At 28.0% G+C, this 25,839-nt stretch overlaps 2 protein-coding genes across 8 annotated transcripts in view; both read right to left on the bottom strand.

Moving 5' to 3' along the window:
- The window catches only part of LOC145969363 (uncharacterized), a 63,076-nt gene extending 46,701 nt beyond the window's left edge, over positions 1-16,375 (bottom strand). The window contains exons 1-3 of one of the 7 annotated variants that reach the window (XM_083095425.1): positions 16,277-16,375; positions 12,513-13,540; positions 11,163-11,317 (exon numbers count right to left, since the gene is read on the bottom strand). In XM_083095425.1, the coding sequence (XP_082951551.1) occupies positions 11,163-11,241 (79 nt within the window). In that variant the 5' untranslated portion in view covers positions 11,242-11,317; positions 12,513-13,540; positions 16,277-16,375. Of the gene's footprint in view, positions 1-11,162; positions 11,318-12,512; positions 14,818-15,890 lie in introns of those variants that run through there. The other 6 variants (XM_083095420.1, XM_083095424.1, XM_083095423.1 and 3 more) reach the window with 6 other exon arrangements.
- Positions 16,376-19,849: 3,474 nt separating this feature from the next.
- Positions 19,850-25,651, bottom strand: Atp6ap2 (ATPase H(+)-transporting accessory protein 2). Its single transcript, XM_083093702.1, has 8 exons — positions 25,492-25,651; positions 25,090-25,217; positions 24,590-24,829; positions 23,930-24,241; positions 23,690-23,776; positions 22,074-22,265; positions 20,691-20,799; positions 19,850-20,276 (listed from the first exon to the last, which is right to left on the bottom strand). The coding sequence occupies exons 1-8, from the start codon at positions 25,532-25,534 to the stop codon at positions 20,197-20,199; spliced, it is 1,191 nt and encodes a 396-aa protein (XP_082949828.1). The 5' UTR covers positions 25,535-25,651; the 3' UTR covers positions 19,850-20,196.
- Between the last annotated feature and the right edge of the window lie 188 nt (positions 25,652-25,839).

Below are 25,839 nucleotides of genomic sequence, written 5' to 3' on the forward strand. Positions count from 1 at the left end.
TTACATTTCTCGATATCTAAATTTTATTTATAATTCATCTATCAAAATTCGTCATGTCATTTTTAATACATATATGAAAAAGCTATTATTATATTATTTAAAATCGAATTCTGGCTTTTTTTGATAATTTCTATGTGTCATTTTATATATTAGAGAGTTTAAAATGATTTCTTTTGTTTTGAAATAATAGATAAATAAAATATTCAGAAGTAAAATAAAAAGATAAGAATAGAGTATGGAAAAGAAGGAGAAAGAAAGAAAATGAGAAAAAGAAAAGTGAAGGAGAGAAAGAAAAAAAGAGAGAGAGAAAAAAGAAGAGCGTTAATTAAATTTTCAATTAATTAACTCGCATCATGATAAAATATTTCCGTATTTTTGGTATTGATAAAATCAATATAAAAAAAAAATTAAATGTGTTCTTAAATGATTTTACCACTGTCAACAAGATATTAAAATATCCCAGAAATGAATTATGTGTGCGCATAATAAACACAGACATCTCTCTATCTATCTCTATTATTCCTTTTATCTTTCCTCATCATTTTATTTTTTCTCTTTTTTTTCTGTTTTGCTACTTAGTGAAGAATTATTTTTACTTACTGTTTGGTCATTTATCGATCATTTTAACAACGTTCCAGCCAGATAAATTATTTTTGAATCAAAACTCACGCAATCAATCACTTAAAATAGTACTCATGATTACTCATCAAATCTCAATATAGGAATTTTTGTTGTCGAAAATGAAATTATAGAATTTAATAGCGAATATATAAAATATAGTGCATCGTTTTCTTTTTTTTATAAAAGTTGAAGATATAACAAAAATAATAAAATAATAAAATCCATAACAATAATAAACATTTATGACTAAAGTATGTCAGAGATCAGTGAGATACAATTAAAATGATATGGAATGAAACATACACACGTTATCAGAAATCTCGAATGATATTCATGAATGTGTATGTATGTATGTATGTGTATAAATACTTTGTTTGAACAGATGCCAAGAGATATTTTCAGAGAATGCGTAATTTAGGAGTCGAATATATAGTTGTGAGAGACGTCTCTAATTACATTTCCAAATGTAAACAAAATGCAATGGGGAAACACAGATCTAAAAATTCAGCATTAAAGATTGATTGCTTTCTTGAACAATAAATTACTCCGATCTTGTTTGGACACACTTTCTTTTTCTCTGTCTCTCTCTTTCTATCTCTCTCTGTAAAAATATTTCTCTAAAGCAAATTAAATAAATATAGAAATTAAAATTCCACTGCAATTAATCAACTTAATTGTATTGATTAGTTAATTAAGCACTCTTTTCGAAACAATAAATAACTCCAATTTTTTTAATCGATTTTTCGAGCTATCTCAATTCCTTTAGAATAATATAATTTCTTTAAAATAATATATTTTTTGCATAAAAATAAATAATTATTTTTAAAACCAATTATTTTTTTGACATAAAATACGCGCGAAATAGGATTTATTTTATTATATTTTCAATTAATGGTTTAACTAAATGCTTTGTTGGATTAATTAAATTTAATTAATTTTTTATCATAGTAATTAATATTGATGTATATTTTCTTCCTTCTGACAGTGTATATTTTATGTGATTATATATTTTTCTTTACAACAAAATATAGTATTTAAAATTTAAATTAATATTTGCGTGCTGAAGTATTATAAATTATATTATATGTGTGTATGTGTGTGTGTGTGTGTGTGTGAGTAAAAAATATATTTTGTTGCGATTTTACGACATTAAACTTTCGAGTAAAATCCTCTTTTATTTAATTAATTTAATTGTTCGATTTTTGATTGAGAAATAAATCTTAATAAGTACACTTTTTTTGAAAAATAATTTTCTTTTCCTCGAGTTCATTAATTTATTTTCGTCGTATTTCTCCCAGCGCGTCATGTAAGATTGATTCAAAATAATATCTTGCTGATAATCTGATATTAACCGATGGATCGCTTTGTTTTTGCGATCTTTATGTTTTATGTTGTTCATAATTTGCAATAAAAAACCGCGGGGAAGGACTATAATACACGATCGAATCGAATCGAATCACAATCCGCTTAAAACGTGGTATGAAAGATAATCGTTTCAACCTGCATTTAATATATCGTCGCCGTCTCGTCTCGTCTTATTGTTAGCAACGTCAAGGTGAGACAGCTATTGTGAAGGTTTGAAAATGCGTTTGACGAAGGAATACAGCATTGTATGCTTAATTGCGCATGATTAATACTACCATTAGCCGATATTAAACACTTTTTTGTGCTAATTTATGCATATATAATTCAACCGTAACCAGTTTTCCTTTTTAAGATAATCGGCAATAATCGCTACGTGTCTTCCATCCACCTGATTGAGAATATATTACATTGATTATACCAAAGCATTATTCTACTCTTTATCTTAAATTGGGGTGAATAAACATGTAAAAAATGATATTTTATAGATTTTTATATTAGATTAAGCTTTATCTCGTGATCTTCTGAAATAAACATGCACATAAACATCAAGTCACATCTCTGATCTTAGCATACTTCGACTATATTGGTTGTCTGTATAATGATTTTTTTATTAGAGCACTTCTTGAAATTTGCTTTTGATAACCTTTATTCATTTCTTTTCCATCTTCATATGTACTTTCGCATTAATATCGTGCCCCCATATCAATTTACAGTGATGACGCGTATACAGCCGTACATAATCTCAATTAGTATTGGCACATTAATAATTTTCATTTTTGATGCATGCATGAATAATTAAATTTTAAATAATAATTTAAATAATAATATATTTTGGCTATTATTTATTTATGTAAAATATAAATATCATTAACCATATAATAATTAGTTATTTTTCTTATTCCTTTTTGTTTACTATTTTTATTTTATCTTTTGTGTATTTTTAATTTCTATACAATTATTTTTTTTATTTATAATTATTTCTGGTTATTCTGTATTTTTAGATATCTTATTTATATAATGTTAATTAAAAATAACATATTTTTATTTATTGCTAATTTCTTTTATTTTCTGTACAAATTCGCTATTTTATAAGTATTTATTATACATAATAAGAGATAATATTCCAAAATTATATAATAATAAATTATTTATTTATAAAATAAATTTATTTATTTAACAAAATTTTGCTAAATAAATTTATTTTCTTTATTTCTCTTTTTTCTTTTTCATTTTCTACTCCTGTCCTTCTCTTTTGTTTCTTTTTCTCTTTTTCTGTGATTTCTTTTGTGTGTTTTAGATGTTTTATTTTTATTTTTAATTAGAAAATTATTATAATGAGTTTTTTTTGTTTCCTACGGATCGTTATATCAAGAATGAAATAATCTAAGTTTTATTTGATTAATCAAATAGGAAAAATGTAAGATATAAATTGCCAAAAAAATAATTTTGTTTCTTATATTGTTGAATATATAAAAGAATTAAATCACAAATTTTCTGGAATCGAAATCGATTGTTACATCGTTGTCAAAGTAAGTGCTACACTTCAATTGATAGCCCTGAGGAAACCCAATCGGCGTAGCCGATACACGCCATTGTCCAAGGATCTTTTTCACTTAAATGCTCAATGAGAAACCCGTTCGATGCGGAAGACGCGAAGGCCTTCCAGGCCCACTTTTTTTGTTGATGTTGAACCATGCGAACCAGACTCATGTCAGTTTCCATTCACGACAAACCAGTCCCGATATTCGGCCATTTGTACTAGTTCCATTTACACGACAAATCAGCGCAACGGTGAGCGGAAGTTAGGTTTTTAATTATCGCGAATAAGTTCGTAAATAGTGCTTATTGTGCGAATAGAAAAAAAGAAAAAATTTTATATGTATAGTATAAAAGAAATAAATAAAACATTATACATACACACATACAATATAGCTGTCAATATTATAATGAACAATATTGCTGTGTAAAATATTTAATGTAACAATTATTCAGAGAGAGAGAAAAATCAGAAATGTTAAAAAATAAATATCATTATAAAAATATTATTATTAGATTTTACGATCTTTATTTCCTTGAATCCTTGAATTCTGGAGTTTGGAAAACTAATAAAATATCTATGCATTTAGAAATCCTAGATTCTAAAGCTCTAGAATTTTGTAACTTAAAATTTCTAAATTATAAAATATAGGCCGTTGGACTATTTATGGAATTATTTTTTCATAAATTCCAAGAATTTTTTTAAAAATTTTCAAATCTTTCATTTTCTTTGATATATGTATAAGATATTTCAAACTAGTAATATACAATCAAAAAGAAAATAATTTTATATTACATAAAAAAAGTAGTATCGAAAAATTGAAAGAAAAAAATAGTTTACGCTTGAAAACTTAAAAATGCTTAAATATGCTAGAAATGTTTATACAAATTTTAATAAAATCATTTTCTTCTCGTAAACTTTATTTTTATTTCTATAATAAATTTTTTATCGTAATTATAATACAAATTTTTTTTAACAAAATTACTTCTATCTAACTTTTATAAATATATCTCACATAAATCTCATTTCCGTTAATTAATGTTACATTTTGTACAAATATAACTATAAATTAAACCCTGAAAAAAAAGAAAATTTGACTATTCGATATGACCTCATACTTTTTGTGATTAGATTATTATTAAATAAATCTATCTACGTCAAAAATCATGAGTATAAGCACGAATTAATATGCGCTTTAAGAGGTAGTTAATGACTCTATTCGGATACGGATGCACGCCGAATAGTATTTAATACGTGACTCGCATTTATCGTCGTGAACGACCGTCAACGTTTTTGAACTGACGATCAGAGTATACTCTGTAGACGACCTTCCACGCATAATTGCGCTCGGCATCCTTGTGTGGGCGCGTTAATCCGCGTATTCCGCCGCAGATGCTGATGCACTCGCAACATCTTGACGCATTTGAAAATTTTGCTGTGGAAGTTTTCCGACCAATCGAATGTGTGTGTAAGAAAATTAGTAATAAAAAAGTAATAAAAGAAGAATTAATGTCTATTTTTTAGAAACAATTTTGAAAAGAAGTTCTTCTACATTAATGTAATTTTTTATTTCTTCCTCCTTTCTCTTTTCCTTTGCAATTGTTATTCTCATAAATTTTATACATAGATGCATATTGAGATATCAGAATATTTTCTACAAACAGATTTTCTATTTATAGTTTCATCCAGATTTTTTATATTTCAAGAGTTTCAATAAAAGATACGCTCGTTAAAATTGTTTTCCATATTTGGTATAAAAACAAGACGGAAACTTTATATTAAAAAATATTGAAAACAGATCTTACGTAATACGTATTTTATACATATTATTTTTCATGTATAGTTTCATATGTATATACGTATACGATCGTATATGTTTTTGCGTTTCTTGAAAAAAATAGTGAAACTTTTTTTATCGCATGCCTAAAATAAATTCTTAAATATAGACGAAAATTTTTTCATCCGCACATACGCACGATATACACGCACGCGCGCACACATATGGCTTTCTAAGTGCTAATCAACTGTCATCACGCTACATCCTGCCGAGCTGCATATTTTTCGATACCTCGTATAATTTATTATTTGACGAGTCGTCCGGTTTTTATACGGGCCGACGATAAGCGCCGCGGTGAGCATGAATATGGATGCAGAGAATTCGCGATGGCGGCCGATCGATTACCTAACACAAACAGCAGGATGGCTTTTCTTCGAGATGATACGTAATATAACGGAGAGACGTAATCGGCCTCGCATCACGGCGCGTTCTCATACACCGGAACACGATGATTTTCATGGAAATATCTGCGCATATGTGCGTCGCAAATACGAAATTTGTCTGATTTAGAAGAGTAATTAATTACGATTGCGCATGTAGGTGCAATGTTTTACATATATATGCTTTTATGTATAATTTTATTTTGTTATTATATTCTTACTTCTTCTTATTTTTCATATTATTGTTATTATATTGTTGCGATTTATGTTATTAAAATAATAATTATAAAAGCTACATACAGTTTTATGTATCTCACTATTTTAAATCTGTTTTTAAATCACATATATATGTAATTTAAAAACAGATTTAAAATAGTAAGATGCATAGAAGTTTTGTATTTGATGTTTACTGCACATGTATATGTGTGTGTGTATATGTGCGTGTGAGTGGCAGGCGTATATACACTTCCAAATCAATTTACGTGAGAAAATTCCAATGTATCATGATTCTTTTATAATTAGTCAGCTGTTGATTATTACTTTAATGATGTATTAATTAACACACGCATTATGATTCATTTTTTGTACGTTGATTTATATTCGTAAAAATTAAAATATCGATACATTCGATATCGGTATTTAAATACCATATATAGGCTGATTTGTAAGAATTTTCGGCGATTCATGCATTGCAATAATGATCAGAGTTCATAAAAATATGATTCATAAAAAAATATTCCGAAGGCATTTTTACATGAATTTCATGGCAGAAGTTATCGATGATCCTCAGGTCTCTGGACTTTGAGACAAGATAAGATGATGCGTGAGTGTGCTCTGTGCGTGGTTCGTTGCTCTCAGGATTCATGATCCTGTAAGGATGACATCACGGTCATTTATTCGGTGAATTATGTTTCCATTAATGAGCATGATGCTAAAGGTTCGTCTTACGTAATTGTCGATTACAAACATTGTTAAGCGTAAACGAATGAGTCAGTTGTTATTATCTTCATTGCAATTTCAGTATCTTCCTGTTGTGCTGCATCTTGAAGATTATTTATTGACAAATGTCCAGAAATCTAGCTATTTATGCCACGGTAAGATGATAAGAACGCAGAAAAATATTTTAAGATAAAAATATTTCGCCATATAAAAATAGCGTCAAAAAATTTTGCAAGCGTACGATGATCAATTTGCCTATTTATTTTTTTAATTTTTTTATTAACTTCTTGCGACTTATTAAATCTTTAAGATTAATGCGTTAGCGGCAGAATATGGGAATCCATAATTTGTATTTATTAAGAATATAAATGGTTTTTTTTAAATTTTTCATTAAATAAACTCTTATTAAATAAACTCTTCAAATTAAACTATGATTGTAATAATTACCTTAAGACAGAGACATTTCGAAAATTCTTAATAAAACACATTTAGTAATTTCTTAACTGCAAAAAACTAAATTGAAATTGAAGATTTTTAAAAAAATTTTGGAAAGTAATAAGAAAAAAGGTCTCCAGCTCGGAAATTTAAAAAAATAAAATAATACATTATTTTTGTTTATTGTTCGGATTATTAGTTTGATAAATAATATATTTAAAATTGTACTACTTTTTGTTTTAAATAAGGCTTCATGTGCTTTTAATATAGCTACTAATTGCTTGAACAATTATAAATAATTTTTAAACTCTTATAAAGAATTATAAATAAAAACGAAAAAAATATTCCGATATATATCTCATTGGTTATCTAAATCTCTTTTATGTTATATTAATATGACATATTGATATTTGTGACATATTAATTTTTTATCGTACAATATATTACATATGTATATTAATATATATATATATATATATATATATATATATATATTAATATATATATATATATATATATATATATATATATATATATATATATGCATATATATATGTATATATGTATGTATAGACGTGCATGCATGTAGATGTATGTGTGTGCATGTAATGTGTGTTTTACAACATTAATCTATTATTTACAAAATCATGTAAATATTTTGTGATATTATTTATTAAAATATCTAATTTTTGTAAATAATCACAAAACATTTATCATAAACAGAATCATAAACAATTAACGAAAAATCACGAAAAACTTATTCGAATGTAATGGCTCCTATGATAGTAGCTTGCACATTTGAAAAATTAACAATTTTTTGTGTTGGGAATTTCTTTTTGCATATGAACAATTATTTTTTTATGTTATAAAAGATTAACAATATAGCGTATATTCTAATTTTTATATCGGTTTATAATATTTACGTTTTAAAATAATTTACTCTGTAAAAAACAAGTTTTTTATCTTTCGTAAACACCGTATATCTCCTTAATGGTTTGCAATAAGATAAAAATGTGCATTCTTTTATATTTATGTCCATTTTTTATTCGCCAACAGCTCTTAGAACCTCAAGAATATTGAATGTATAATAAATGTATAATAATTTAAGATCTCTTTTCGACCGGCAAAATAAAAATATTTCCGCATTCGAAAAGTATCAAGACGTAATAAGAGGAGTAGAGAAAAAATGAATTTAATTTTTTCTAATACCTTAACATAATTTTTCTAATATTCTGTAATATTTATATTTTTCTAAAAATATAAAATATTCAAAAATTTGATCACAGTTTTATCTTTAAAAAGACTATACACACGAGAATGATAGAAGATGTGGGAAATTAAGAATTCGCATGTTCAACGAGAACAAAACATGTTTCCGCATCCGACGAAGAGATAAAAGAAAAGCGTGTGGATTTGATTTATTTATTACGCCACAAAGTCAAACACGTGACACATTTGCACGTGGTGACAATGTTACTTCCCCTCGTCAAGTAATTCCAAAGTGGAAACGGCATCGATAGTGTCCGCTGGAAATTGCGGAACGTGCTACGAAGCATAACAACCTTGAACTTGGAGCCGTGGAGAACCGCAGAATATTTCATTAACCACAACGATGACGCCATTTCGCTTCCGATTACCGAAATTTATACAGGTACAATCTAGATATATTATACGAATGACGTATTCAATTCTTATTCAAAACTCGTTAGTCTTTGAAGCAGCGGCAACCTTTAATATTTTCTGTACCTTGGAACATTATGTTACAAATATGATAAAAAATCTATCGAGTGCATTATTTAAAAATAAATAAAAATTATTTTATATATAAGATAATTTATCTCTTTTTTTCATACGTATCAAAAATTTTCCAAAATCTGTGTGTGTGTGTGAGAGAGAGAGAGAGAGAGAGAGAAATCAGTTTATGTTATATATATATATATATATATATATATATATAGTCTTTTATATTATGATAAATAAAAAAATTGAAAAAAATATAACGAAATCTTTAAAATATATATATTTATAACTTTTGGAATCTCTGGAAATTCGAGAACACGAATTGAATTATGTTTTATTGTTTGTATGCATATTGTGGTTTAAAAAATATACAGATATTTACGTCTCGCACATTTTTAAAGTCGTAAAAGTAATATGCTTCAATGTCAAGGATAAGTTATTTTTTGTTTTCATGTAGACTGACGATAAGGAATGCGAAAGCATAGTTGAAATAAAGATCGTTATATAGCTAATTGCTTATTATCATCATGCCGATAATGTAATTGTTCAGTTATCACCCCTTCTCCTATATATTTCTCTGTATTCCTTGTATTTCTCCCGTATTAGATTAGATTGAAAATTTATGCTTCGTCATGCGAAGACGAATGTTTTTTAACTTCATTCTTTAGTGGATATTATAAACATTAGTTTAATCATATGAGCAAAATTATTAACATTTTTCTCATAAACAAAGGAGAAAGAATATAATTAATAATAAAAAAGAATAATAAACAAATATTTAATTCCTGCGGGAAAAATCAACGTAAAATTATCGATGAGCGTCTCAACCAGCAAACAATCGTAGGCGTCAGTAGTACATTATATTATATAATGCTGACGATATAATTACACTGATTTATTTACATAGATAAAGCCTATTAAATCATGCTGAGTAATAGTATCTGCTCACCAGATCAAATAATAAAATCGATATCTAGATCGAATAAAACGCCTCTAGATATTTTTGAAAAACTTATTAATTATTTATAATAGAATAGATGTAATATTGCATTATCTAAGAATTAACACTTCTTACATTAAAACTTGCCAGATATTATTCGTCGCACTTGATATTCACAATAAAATATCTTACTTTGTTTAAAAAAAAAGTTTTTAAAAAACTAGATTTTTTCATAAAAATATTAAGAAGTTTTATTATTTCTTTAAATATTAAGAAAAATTGTTCTGAGAAATTAATTCACAAAAGTTTACGAAACGTAACTGATGCCATGCGTGGTTCTTTTTAAAAAGAAATTTTAAATTTAAATTCTAACTGCCGAAAATAGAGTTCAGACGAGTCATATGATAGCGAGATTTAATCTCGTGGTGCGTTTCATTTACTGATCTCATCTGTTGCATGCGAATGAGTCCCGTAAATGACGTGTGGATATTTATTTGCCATCCAAATTAGTAGCAGCGAAACGCGCGCACAAACTCGCGTAATTTCAAGTACAAACGAGCCAATCGACTTGATTTAGCGAGCGTATTATTAGCCGAATAAACGTGTATGTTTTGACGAATGCGATCAGCCGAAGCTTCCCTCTCTTGTAGTTTTTTTGAAATTTAACACAATATGTAGATTTCAAAGTATACACGAAAAGTTCTTCCGTCTTTATCTACGTATTCTCTTACTCTTGTATCACACAATGCTATAAAGAATTATGTAAAAACAGTCAAAAAAATTAATAATATTATATATACATATATAATATATTAAATCTTATATCTAATAATTATATATGTAGATAATATTTTTAATATAATTAATTTCTTTATATAATAATTTAATGTATATAATAATAATTTCTCAATCCAATTAATAGATCGCACAATCGTGGAAGTCATTAGAATGATAACTCTCACACGAGAATACTTGTTATATATAAACTCGATTTATCCTTATGTTTTACTTTAGACAGCACCGCTTTTTACGTCATGAAATGTCGCTTACGTAAGTAAGTAATAATCGCCTCTATATATTCTCGATTCGAACAGATATTATGTGTGTCTCTAGTCTTATTCGAAGATAAAGATTTTGAACATTGATCGCGCATAATCAAATATTCAGATGTATGTAGATACAAATCGATAGTATTGCTATTTATAATTGCAGCTGACGCGTATCGATAAGGAATCTTCATTTGTGCGACATAGTTTTGCCAAAATACAATTTGAGATTGTTTATTACTAAGTACCTTTCTATTCATTTGTTTTACAAAATGATAGAGCGTTTATCAAATAAAATAAAAAACTTGAAGAAAGGACTTACCGATGCCTTCGACGAGGTAACGATCCTTGGCATCCATATTCGTAAGCTCGGTGACACTCACAACTATTCTGACGCTCATCGTCCTGTCTGCTCTTGTCAAGTTCCGCGAAGCGTCGCGACGTCAGGCATCCGGCGTCCTTCGCCGTTGTGCTCACCTGATTGGCAAATATAACGTTGCTTTTTATGACACTTAGATGACGTTGATTTACTTTAGCGAGTATGATGTAAAAAAACCATTAATTTTTCTAACATTCGCGATATCTTTTAGTCATGAAATGCAGTTCCAATTCCAACGTAATCTCTTCTTTAATTAAAAATGTACCTGATATGTAGAGAGATACCGGAGAATTTTTGGCCTAATAATTTATAAGAAGAGAAAATAAGTCAAAAAGATAGAGTAATATCCCTTTTATGGTTTTGTTTTCAAGAAATAAGAAGAAAATCGAAGGATAATAAAATATCTCTATACTTTTTCAAACTTAGGTAATTTAATATTTTCACACATCAAACTCATCTTGAAACATATATAATAGACATTAATAAAGATAAAAAATATTACCTTTAAAAAACATTAAATTTAATAAAATAATCTAAATTACTGGATAAATAACGTAAAATATCAAGATCGTTTTTATTTTTATATTATATTTGTATAGTTGTGTTAAATTTCAAAAAACAAAGATATTTCCAATTATTCAATTTTTAAAATAACGCCTCGTATAATATTTTTCATCGTTTATTATTATTTTATTTTTACATGTAGAATTATTTGCTTTCCGTTTTGTTTCTGTTAATTACGAAAGAAGAACTATATAATGTTTTGCAATATATGATTTTTCGATTTGATGGAAATTCGACTTAAATCCAGACTTGAAGCAAAAAAATCTGCAGTAAATAATGATTCCAAATCTTTTTTCATAAAATATCTTTGCAAATTATCTTATAAAAATAAAAATCTTTAATTAAATATCGAAATCTACTTGGATGTTAAGCAACGGTTTTATCGCAGAAATAAAACTGTTCGATACAATTTATCAATCCAAAATGCTCTACGAATGCAAAAGTGTCTTTTATGTCAGGAAAAAAACACTCGAGAACTAATCCGCGAGTATTGATAATACGCGTCCGCGCTGAAAGTCGCGACGAATCTGCGAGCAAACTTGAAAGGACTCGTGACTTAGGACACTTGAAACAAAAATAACAATAGTGTGAACAAATTCCATTCGAAATTTTAGGAGTACGTTCTCACGAATTTCCGCGACCCCTTCTTCAAAGGTCACTCAAACGCGAATAAAAAAAATTTCTCAAAGAAACGTGCCTGATAATATCTAGACAGGAAAAGACACTTACGACGTTCTCCGCAGGCAAGGTCCAAGTATCGCCTTCGAGCTTAGATGTTTTCTTCGAGATTGTCTGATAATATCTCTTTTTCAGCTTTATTTCTTCCGAGTACGCGTGAAGATATCTTCTTAATTTAACTTGATTTCCATAAAAATTCAAGAATCAGTGTTTGTTTGAATCGAGTAGAAAATTAAAAGCGGTACTCAACGGAAGAGAAAAGAGAAAAATTGAAAAAATGTTTGCTTTTCTCGATATTTGAAAATTTCGAATAAGATTTGAAAAAGGATTTTTAAAAAAAGAATCAGCCTATATCTTGATATTCAATTAGCGTTTTCATTTCTTAATTTTTCCTCGATTTTTATATTTTATTCTCCGCATATTCTTTTTTATTCAACTTATCGTCAACTCTTTTTCACTTTAACTAATTCAATTTTTCTTTTAATAATTTTTCTAATTTTGTTTATAGACTCTTAATTAATTGTTATTCAATCTTCATTCTTCATATATATATGTGTTTTTTTTCAGTTTCTCCGATTTCCTTTTTTCTTAATGCTTCTTTCCATCTATTTTCCAATCTCTCGGATTTGTTAATTTCGTCATCTAATACCTTAAGTTTCCTTCGTCTCTTCTTTCTTATTTATATTTCTTTCTTATTTTCGTCTCTTCCTCAATGCTTTAAATCCCGTTTCATAAATAGTGGATTTGTTTATTTTCTCGATTTTTTCACCTTCTTTGATTTCTTCAAGGGCTTCCGCTCTCTCGACTTGTGAAACTCTTCGCTCCTCACTAAGCCAGTAGAATGAATGGTGGCTTCAGCAACGGCGTTTCGTTACAGGCCTGCAGTGCGTTTTCCGCAACCTGTGACCTTGACAAGTCCCCCCAATGATGTTGGTAGCAGCAGCAGCAGATCGACATTACGTAAAACCGAAGTCGCGACGCTTAATTCGTCGACCCAGCGTCGCGACGTCTCGTGATGATCGTACAAACAACTCCTCGAGTGTCATTCTTGTCTATCAGCGAAGAAATATCAATCTTCACTAAATCCAAAAATAGAAAGCGATCAGCTTCGAGAATAAGAAAGGTCAATCAGATTGAAAAGCAAAGAGGAGGAAAGCTATAAGAATAAATAAACCACTTCTCTTCGAAGATTCTTTCCTCAAAAAGATTCTCAAGAAAGTCAAGGAAAAGAGATAATTATTATCCGAGAAAGAGAGAGAAAGTGTGTGCATACATTTTTCTTTTTGATGTAGACTGTTCACTGACGGTTCAAAAATATTATCAAAATATTTTCTTAGAATATCTTGGAATATCTTCAAAAGAATTCTCTAAAATAGTCTCTTCATAAATAATTATTTTAAAACTTGTTATTAATAACCCATTCTTCCAAACGCTTTCATCTCATGTATCTTTTCACAAAAATATTCCTTTAAAAGCTTTTTTTTCTAAGTATAGTTCTTTAAAGAATTATTCTTCGATAACGTTTCCTTTCCCTGAATTTTTTTGTCAAGTATGTTTTTAAGAGCGTTTTTTTATAAAAAAGGTTTCGATAAATATTTCTTTTTCAAATAATCACTTTTCTGCGAGACACATATATTTTTTTTTTTTTAAAGAAGAAGATTAAAATTTCAAAGGTATCTTCTTAATGAATCTTTTTTACAAATTATTTTATATTTTCTCATTTATCGGTTTTTCTCAAAAATAAATCGAGAAATCTCATTGACTGTCTTGATATTATAATATGATGTCTAAATTTTTTTCAAATTATAAATTAGCCATTTTCATGTGCACACCACCTAAGTTATTTAAAAAAATCATTGAACTAATTAATATTCTCTGATACTGATTCTTATACGCGCACGAATCACATAAATCATTCTACTAACAAATTGGTTTCCTTATTGTTCGATATGTGGAAGAAAACAGAGCTTATTCGCGAACAAACATTTTGTTTTATTACACTATTTTAATCGCTATAAAATTTTAAATATTTCCTCAAACATTAGCACACATACATATAGTATATTACAACTTGACCATTAATAGCTATCTTCGAATTTTGTAATTCTCGAGAACTAAATTTTCCATTAAAGTTTAAAGTTTTTATCATTAGTTCTAATATACGAATTATCTCTGTGCAAGAATTTTAATGCCTATTTTACATACACGATATTATATAATTCTAAAATTGTTCTAGAATTTTCTACTTTGATTCTTCAATCACGAACTTGCAATAAATTTGCATAAACAAAATATGAAGTTATTTTCTCTTGAGAATTTTTTTCTGAAATATTTTTCTGTTTTTTTTCTTTTTTATAGTTTTTGATTTTTTTCTTCTTTTACAGGTTCAAAACAATTTAACAAAAACATTGTATTTGCGATATTTGATGAGAAATCCGACTCTATATATGTTTATATTAAATATATAATTATTTATATAAATAGCTATTTATTGTTATTTATATAATAATTAATATAAATTACATCAAATGTAAAAATAACTAAATAGAAAGATAGTCAAAGAAGAAATGAAGATCGAATCAAAACTAATATAATCACAATGAATCCAGATTCCATAAAATTAATTTTATAATTATTTACAAAATCGTGATAACCGACAGAAGAAACATTTTTTTATCTTTATTATGGATAGAGTATAATAAAGATATAAAAAAATTATCTATAAAGTAATCTATATAGCAAATTGGCTTCGCCAAAACTATATAGATTTCGATCTTGGATGTAAATACGATCTTCAAATATCGATTAATACAATGAAAGATAATATTTTCCTAGATCATCGATGATCGCGGGTACAATAAATATATTTATAAGATTGCGATCGACCACGTGGTGGATGCAGAATTACAGGTATGACTGGTTTCGAAGTAGCACGACAATGCGCACATCACGTGATTTTCACCCGATTCTAAGGAATACAATATGCACTTTTCTGCAATAATTAATCAATCTCCAATTTTTACAATCCTTTAAAAATTCTACAATAAATTTATTTTTTATGTTTTATATATATGTATAATTAATAATTATCCATATAATTTTATTTTTACACGACAACCTAATAAAACTTTTTAGAAAAGAGTTATGTTTTAATACAAACAAAAATTGTTGAATAGTGAATCTTCTAAAGAGTAAGTTAAATATGTGCAAATATAGAAATTGTTTGAAAGAATATTATAAAGACTTTCTTAAATTTTTTAGACGTTAAATAAAATTTAAATCACACACATACACATAAACTTAACTCATTATTTAAAACTAATATTATTAGAGCTTGTTAGATCCATAAATTTTATTAGGACTTATTAAACTAAATATCTAGCAATAAAATAAATCAAAAAATTATTCGGCAATCATGCTATCTCTCACACTTGATTTATCGCGTCTGTCAATCAAATTTCAGCGCTCGCGCATCATTTTAAAATGATCAATCTTAAACTTTTAGGAAATTGTTTTCGAGATTTAACCAAATATAACGGAATTGACATTTGTTCAAAATCAAAGTTGTCATAAATTCACTTTAAATTGTTTTCATTCTTCCACATAACGAACTCTTGTTTTCCGCACTATCACTGCGAGACAAGGACAAAAAGTCCTTTCGTGATTCGATTTGACACAATTTTTCGTAACAACAACAAAAGAAAAAAGAAAAACAATCCGGACGACAACCTCGCCGCGCGACTAACACGTAACGAGAAATAAATAAATCGCGCTGGAAAAAGAAAACGACAATCAATGCAGGCGACAGGACTCACTGCACGCGACAAGAATCTCTGGAGAACCTGCGACAACCGTATATACATCAGACTAGCGGAAAGCCAGACGCGCGTTCGCCGTCGTAACGACAGGTGTTGTTGAGGAACTTAAGGTGGGGTGGGTACGCAACGAGAGCGTAGGTAGGGGGAGTCGTATCGAACCGAAAGTGGGGTGAAAACCTTCGCCGAGAGGAGTCGGCCTCAGTTCTTACCGCGCGCAGCATCTATATATCATGATACGATCCTTGATACGACTCGAAACAATCAGATAGAGATATTTTGTATTGGATATCAGAAAAAAAGAAGAAAGAATTTAATCTCATTCTTACGTGCGTTATTGTTTTTCGATTTATTACTTTTCACATTTTTTCTCTCTTTTTATATTTAACTTTATCTCGTATTTATTTAGATATCAATTATTAAGACCTACATATCGCGCGACAACAATCATCTAATATTTATTGATTACATACATTTATTGATTACATACATTCATTGTATATTATGATTGTTTTGATTATGTTATTCATTATTACGATCTAATGTTATTAATTATAAATCATATACATTAAATATACATTAAATATATAATATACGTTAATTATATAATTATATAACATATGTTAAGTTGTTATATGATTGCTATAAACATTTCGCGAGTTTTTAATACGATTTTTATACTTGATATATTCTACACTTTATCAAATATATTTATCGCAATCTTCATCATTAAAAAGCATCACGTAAGAATAATATAATAATATATCATGTAAAAAAATATCACATTGAGAATCAATGTGATATTATATCTCTTTTTTGACCTTTTTCTTTACCTTAGATAAATAAAACTAAACTTAATTTGTACGCACATCATCTATTTACGTATCATATTCATGAAACAAATCGGATCTCTGTAGAGATTTACAGAAATGTATATATTTAGAGAGAATTTTTACACCGACTTGATGTTGAGAATTATAATTTATTAATATTTTATTTATTAGAATAAAGTATATAATAATGAAATTTTAATGGAATTATATATATATATATATATATATATATATATATATATATATATATATATATATATATATATATATATACATATATATGTATATATAATTCCATTTAAATTTCATTATTATATAACTTTATTCTAATAAATAAAATATTAATAAATTATAATTCTCAACATCAAGTTGGTGTAAAAAAATTATCTCTCTAAATATATACATTTCTGTGAATTTCTACAGAAATCCGATTTATTTCATGAATATATATATAGAAATGTAAAATACATATATTACTGAAAGTGGATTGAAAGAGCTTCAAATGGCGTGTGTTGTTGCGAGAATCGTCAATAATAAAAAAAAAAATAATTGATTGTATGAATCATCAAGAAATTGATAAAAATATTGTTATGAACATAAAAAGTGATAAAAATCGATAAACTTATTATGTTTTGATTTGTATTATACATTTGGAAGTTTAAATGTCTGGCAAGATAACTTTTTATAAGAGATTAAAACAAACGAACTTACGTAATGACAGAATAAAATTAATATTTTTTTGTAGCAATAATAAAGCAATAATACAATTATAAATTCCTTAAAAAATGGCATCATTAATTTATCGAACTGATAATACAAGCAAAGCGTAATAAATCTTGAATGAATTAATAAACTGATAATTTATACATTCAATAAATGGAAATAAAAACTCATTAAAAAATCTAAAGCTGTAATAATATAAAGTAGAAAAAATTAATAGATTATTTAGAATAATTACTTTGTAACATATTATATTTATGTTATATATTCAAAATTTGTTTCATTAAAATTTATTTATTTAAGAATAAAATCTAGTAGTAAAACTAATGTCTTCAAAACAAAGAGAAAGTTTGTTATTCGACTGTTAGAAATGTGAATTAAAATGCGCGACATAATAATTATCTATAAATATATCGCGACATTCACATACTCATATATACACACGCGCAGAAAATACAATCACGGACCTGACTTGATAATGTACTAATCCATTGAAACAAGTATTTCAAGGTAAGATACTTGGAAATTGAAAAATCAGAGATACATTTATAATAAGTTGCGCAATCGCGCGGCCGTATGTCGTTTATAAAAAACGCTGCTACATTTCGATATTATCGATATTATTGTTAACATAAGATTTGAAGATCAGCGGCGGAAGTATTTGCGTAATTCAGCCTTGCTAAAGTGTAAGTGTCCAAAAAAATAAGAAGATTAATATTTAATATTTAATCTGACACTTTTCTCTTTCTCTTCACTGCAATCACATATTGAATTGTAACACTTAATATTCTCTTTACGCTATGCGTTGAAATGAATCTTTTAATTATTATTTAATTATTACTAGAAAATTTTAATATACACATGTATATAAGTACCTCTATTATTATATAAACAAATGTATCTAAGCGTTTACTAACTCACTTTCCCGCCACTGATTGCTCCTTTTACTACTTCATGTTGAAGCTATACACAATATATGAATTAATATACTTCCGTTTTATATAACTAATAGAGCTCTCCTGAGTCTGAATAATAGAATTCACTTTCTCAGAGATTAAAAATTCTTACGTATTTCAGAGGTTCTTTGATGATTAATATTCGAAATGATCAAAATAATTGTAACCGGAAGAAATTCCAATCTCGGAGAGAGATTGCGACGCTATGGCTTCATCATACTTGCTGATTTTCAGACATAAATAAAAGAACGGACGCGAGCGATATATCATCCGATTGATCGAATGCTACGGGAATCGTTTGTCTTTCATCTCAACACAATTGGTACTCACCTGCCTGGGCAAAATCTTGATTTTCGGCGAATAAAATATGCCAGAGACGTGGAGCGAGTTACCCCCGACAATTCGAAGTGACGTTGGATACGATATGAAGTTTCCCGCGCATTTGAATTCATGAGATCACGTGTCTATTAAAGTTTTACCGCGAAAGTTTGAACTTTATTATTTCGCATTAATAAATACGCAAATAGGTTCTCGATCTAAGGAGTAAATTAAATAAATGTCACACGAAAAAGATAAAACTATTTGCATTGGGATGCGCGTCATACAAAATGATGCGAAAAAATATACGAGTCATCAAAAAAATATGCGAAAGAAATAAAGTAAAACAGTTTGTGCATATTTGTTGTGTGTCAAAAAATCCAACATAAAAATAGCTAACTTGAACGCGTTACATTGACTAAGATATTATGACTCGACATTTGGTTTAATATTCCTGATGTTCTTGTGTGTACAATTTATTTTCAACACGTGAAAAATGTCAAATGTGACTGTGTATTTTATTGCCTGAAACAATGTGTTATCTGTATTAAATTTAAAGCGAAATTTTTAAAAATCGAATATCACATATATATATGAAGATCGAAATTATTATATCGAAGAGAACATTACTTTACTTAATACTGAAGGCAATCGAGCTTTTTTTTACAACGGAAATACAATAAATATCATAATGATTATTTTTGAATGTTTACGGTACTGGAGATTTAACTCATTCAAATTATACATTTTTAACGATTAAAATGCTTTAATTTGATAATTATATTACATTTAAGATAGCCAATTTTTATTGGCTTTCAAGGGAATATACAAATTTGCGCAATTTTTATAATGCAACGATTACTTACTTTTCACATTTGATTGAATGAAATGAGATATAATTATATCCTTGCTATTTAATGGCTCTGATAAAGTTGAGTCAATCAATTTGCAGAAATATATACGGAAATATGCAATAGACCTTGCTACTTGAATTTTCTCCAACTAGCTAATAAATTACGCATACAGGAGCGCTCTGATAAGTATACTTCACACAGAACGCATATCACAAAATTACAACTATATACATCCACACTTAATTATCCTTTTTCATTCGGTTCGACGTCATTCTGTAAATGATAGAGTCCCGTCCTGGATCCATATCCGCGATGGCGACTGAAAATATCAATACATGACTATCGATTTCGAGAAAGAATTCCGAGTTTTCATCCGAATTTTTATCATAGAGACTAAATATAACAAAAAAAAAACTCAGCACACAATTCTTAGCTTTTTTAACTTATAAATCAAAAAGTCTGATATATTTTAGGAAGTGATATACGAAAAAAATTAATTTACTTCGACGTATTCCGCAAAAAAAAAATTCATATAAATTTCTCACTTTTGACATCATAATTAGATAAGATTGTAATGAGGAAATCAAGAATTTTAGTTCACATTTAATTAAAATTTCAGATTTCTAATTTTAAATATTATTTCTCAAGTGTATACTTTGCGCGCATGAAAGTTTTATATATTCAAAATAAATCCAAGTAAAATTGACTAAATACGATTCAAGAAAATACGTACTACAAATAGCTAACAGCGAGAAGAAGAAAATAACACCGAACCACAGCAATATGTTGAAGATGACTGGATAGTTCTCTGTGTAAGTTTTCGCACGGCCAGAAAATTCGGGCTGAAACAGAAAGATCGATGTAACGCCGAACAGACAAGAGCGGTCTTCGAGAAATCTATAACTTTCAATCCTGTAAATGCCTCTAGTATAGTATACTTGCTAAATTTACTAGCATTCTACGCTTTTTACACACTTTGTTCGAATACGTGAGGTCAGAAAATTTAGCGAAATACTGATGCATAAAAGAGGTTCTCTTAATTAACATACGTCACGATTTCAAAGATCTAAAATTCATCAACAAAATCTAATCTTGATACTTGCTAAACAATTAATTGTCCAATTAAATCTTTTCCAACGAAAAGTCTCAATCAAAAGTCGTCACACTTGTAAGTTTATTGTCATTATTAAAATGTACACATGCAATATTGAACACGCCAAACCTTCATGCAAAGTTATAATTTAGAGCCATTTGAGAAGCCGAAGGTAACAAGCTTGAAATTATAAATTTTTTGAAACATACATATTTATATATATGATAATATTGACATAAAATAATTAAACTTCTTTGTAAAAAATAACTCTTTAAACTTATATCCTTCTGCCTCTCAGATAGAGATACGATAAAAAAATTCGCTATTTAAAAGTCGCTGTCTAATTAAAAATTAAAGAAACCTCTATGATTAAGCGGCATATAAGCACTAACTAATTAACATCAATAGCAGATTACAGCCTCAATGCAAACAAGAATCATGTAATCAAAAGTTTTTAAGAAATTGAAGCTAAATTGGCAATAAGTGTCGAAAAATTCTTTGTTAATTTTTGTTTGACATTACTAGAGTATTTGATAAACGCTAAATTAATCTCCTTATAACTCAAGTGTTCTAATATTCCGTATATAAGGTTTGGCAGAATGAAAACAATTGAAGGGCCCAGGAAAGAATTTGACAAGTCATATTTTCTCAATTTTTCCACAATTTTAAACTTGTAGAAATTTTATTTTTACCTTTTTACAACTTATTTTAATTTTGCTAAATTTATTTTATTTCAATTCTATCTTGATTGCAATATGTACATAGAATTATATCTGTTAAGTTTTGTTCTTTTTCTTCTAATTTTTCTCTCCGTAAATTTATTTATTAAATTTTTATGATGCAAAATTTGTTTTCTTTTTCTTGATATATCAAATCATTATTTTTATTTTACAGAATCAATAAAATAAAAATATTATGAGATTACAATGGTATCAAAATATGAAGATTAAATCAAAAAAGAAAAAGATAGACCCATCTGATTTTCCCCTAGACCCATCGATTGTGATGCATGTTAATATGTACCTGTCCTATTGTCTGTGTGTTAGTATCTATCTTATTAACGGAGTCCAGGTCGGATTTTTCCGACGTCCCGCTATCATCCTGAACGCCCGTACGTTCAGTAGTGCTGTCGACAGTGGACTCGCTAGTACTACTCATACTATTTATCTCCTCTTCGTCCGTTTTATTACTTTGCTCGTCTCGTTCGCCGTCTTGCTACAATCAGTGTTGTTCAGTATCTCAGTAAAGTGATTAAAGCATCAGTTTTCAACACTCCGAAGATACTAGAACTTCAAGATTCGCGAGTATTTTGATTTGTCGATAAAGCTTCAATTTTTATTGATTTTTAGGATGTTATTTTATAGTATGTATTTAAACTTATCAATTTCCATGAAAATCGAGATATATTGGCGACAATCTAAATTTCGAGAATAAATCGCGAGTTTTTGTTTTCATCAAAATTTAAGGATAAAATTAAAATATCAAGATTTAAGATTAAAATATAAAGGATTTAATTTGATGAATGTCTTTGTTTTGCCAAGTTACAGAAACTTAAAAAAATTTCACAAATTAGAGAAATTAGACAATGAAAATTTTTAAAAAAGGGGAACACGATGTAGATAGATATCGGCCAGCTGATGATAAGTAAGTTTGTAAGTTTTCGTTGATTAGAGTATTTCGAGTAATTCGTCGTGTTCGCGAGATTCATGCAGAAAACTACCTCTAAATCGAAAAAAACACTGTCAATCAAGTAATAATTCATGCAATGTGATTCGACACGATACCTTGACCAAAAAATTATTAATGTCTGAACTAATTGGCGCTCCCTTTGCACCCTTTGTAGATTTAACACTGTTAGTCTTATAAGCCTATAAAATATATCCCATAATAATTATAAAATCAGTACAGATAAAGTATAAATACATTTTAACATTGAATTAATATTGCAATTTCTATGCTCAATAAAAAATGAATAATTGGAGTCAAATGTTGATAATTATGTTAAAAACTTAGATTTGACAATTCCTTCCTAATTCCAAATGAGAAAATAAATAATCAATCAGCGGAAAAAAAGTATAACTAAGTATATACTTACTTAAACCAGTTGCAAAATTTGCTGTTTTATAAATGTTTAATAAAATACATTATATTGTTGCAATCATAGAATGACCGAATAATACATTAAATAATTTCAGATTGTGTGATTTTCTTTTTTCTTGCACATGTGATTTAATAAAAATAAATAGATTTTTTTTATAATTACTACTTTTAGAGTTCAATGCATTTATTTTCAACTATTTATTTTTTTGATATTCTTTTTATCTTAATAGTAAAATAAAATTGTCCCTACAAAATCTTAACAGGTTTTTTTTTATTCTATAATATTTAAGATAATGTTAGGCCTAAATGTATCATCTTATATGGAAGTGTAATTATAATGTTATAATAATTATATTAATGACAATTATATGTAAATATTGATAATTAAGAAAACTTATAAATTTTTTATAATTCTATTTTTAAATATTGTTATAAATCTTCTTTTAAATTTCTTTTCTCGATACTCAAATATTTTTATGTTTGAAACAAAATAGAGATTGCAAAATGCATGTAAAATTTATGATAATATTAACACTTACCGGAGTATCTCTTCGCTGCCTTTCAAGAAGTATGGAGCGGGCGTTCCTCACCTTGCTGGCGTCATTCGTGAATGCCGCAACAACAACCTAGAACGGATACCCGGAATTTAAATATGTGAAAATCTGTAATTATATTCATATACAACAATTAACGTAAAAATAGGCTAATAATTAGTAAAAAATAAAGAAATCAATACAGTTATAATTATTACAAGTAAAATCGCGAATAAATTAACATACCTTGCCATCATAAGCATCCACAAAAGCCGTAGTTATATGTTCCATCGCATCATTCAGTAACGTAAACGCCTCTTTGGTTGCAGCTGAGGTGTTACCATAAAGATCCACGACTGGTTTAAGCGCCGATACTACCAGCCAATAAACATCTGTGCCAGAATCATGTTTTTTTGCAGAGGATGCATTATCAGCAACAGCATTAAGAAGTCGCATCTCCTCGACGAATTTGCGATCCTCCTCGACCTCCTCCGTGTTTAGAGACTTTAATTTCTCTATGTTAGTTGGCTTCAGTTCGCCGAGAGCCGATTGGCCCAGCTATATTTAAAAAATATTATTTAGAATATAATTAATAAAACAATTAATAAAAGAGACAAAGTATAGATATATACAAAGTAAAAAGATTGATTATTAAATCCTTCTTTAGAAAAAAAAAGAGATGGAGAAAAAGAATAAAAACAAAAGAAGAGAGGAAGCAGAAGAGAGAGAATAGTATCATAATAATATGACATAGCATTATAATATCAAAACCTTAAAAAAAAATATATATATATATTATATAATAAAAATATTAGTACACACATATATATTTAGATATTAGATTACTTGGAAATATATTGTTTAAGAAAACTTTCTTTTAACTAATTTTTTATCTATTTTACTTACAGCATCAACTCCATCGCTTAAATTAATTCTGACTAAAGTATTATCATTGCTTCGTTCCTCCACTCTGCTTCTAATTGCTTGCCAGGTGGTCTCTTCCATTTCATCAACAATCAAAGAATATGTGATTTTATTCTTGTTTTCCATAGGAGGCAACGTCTCCATTCCATCACATGCTATAACAACCAATGCCTGGGGAAATGAAAACGGATCCCAAATAGCAATGTTATGAGCAGCATCTTTCTGTAACACCATAAATATATTTAGATTAAGATCTTTAAATATAATATAGATATAATATCCAAATCATGCAAAACTTTAAAAATTTTAGATTTCAAAGATAGAGCTTTGAGGAATTCAGTTCTTTCTTATTTCAATAAAGCAAAAATTTCAAACTTTTCATGATTCAAATATTTTATACATTTTCAAAGCTCTGCGGCACATCTTCAACACATCAATTTATACATTTAAAGGTTTCTATTAATAGTTTAAAGATTGTATACCTGCTTTCCAGTGTAACCAAGTGCTGCGGATAAGATTTCCTTGAGACTGCTTTGTTCAATCTCTCCATTCATAGTGAATTCTACACTATCAGGTGAATGAAGAACCACGAATTCACCACTGGCATAAACTAAAAGCAAACATTAGGATAAAACAATCAAAGTGTAAGAACGGAGCATTAAGTAAACAAACTTTAATTTTAAAAAAATGCAAAACTTAAAATATTGGAAAAGTTTATGAAATGAGGATATTTTGCTCTCCCTCTAAAATAAGTTTAAATATATTTCTAAATATTTCGATTTTCGTTGAAGAAAAGTGGTTCCCGCAGCTAGAAGTTCAATCACGGCAAACTTGCAGCATTCCTGTCTTTAAAATATTATCCTTAAAATAAAGAAAGGAATTACCTGTGGCGAGAATGCCGAGAAGAAACGACAATTGTTGAATCATTGTTACTCGAGAAAACTATTAAATTCGGAAGACACTCCCTTAATGTCGATCAATTTCAGACATGATCATGTGATAACGTCAGATCACATGTAACCATAGACACGAAGCGAAGAATAGATTGCCTTCCTTGCTCCCAGTATTTCAAGAAAATTAGATACGATTGCGCATGCTTGAAAACAAAGATCCTTATTTGAATCACGCAATTCACCTTTTTTGAATCAAACAATTATCCTTCGCGAGATCTTTACTCTACGTATTTTTTATTGATCAATCGCGCGAGCTAATTATAATAATACTAATTATAA

This window comes from Camponotus vicinus, unplaced genomic scaffold (genome assembly GCF_025532165.1).
Source record: "Camponotus vicinus isolate PSW18456_S1 unplaced genomic scaffold, iyCamVici1.0 SCAF_3, whole genome shotgun sequence".
Taxonomy (NCBI): domain Eukaryota; kingdom Metazoa; phylum Arthropoda; class Insecta; order Hymenoptera; family Formicidae; genus Camponotus; species Camponotus vicinus.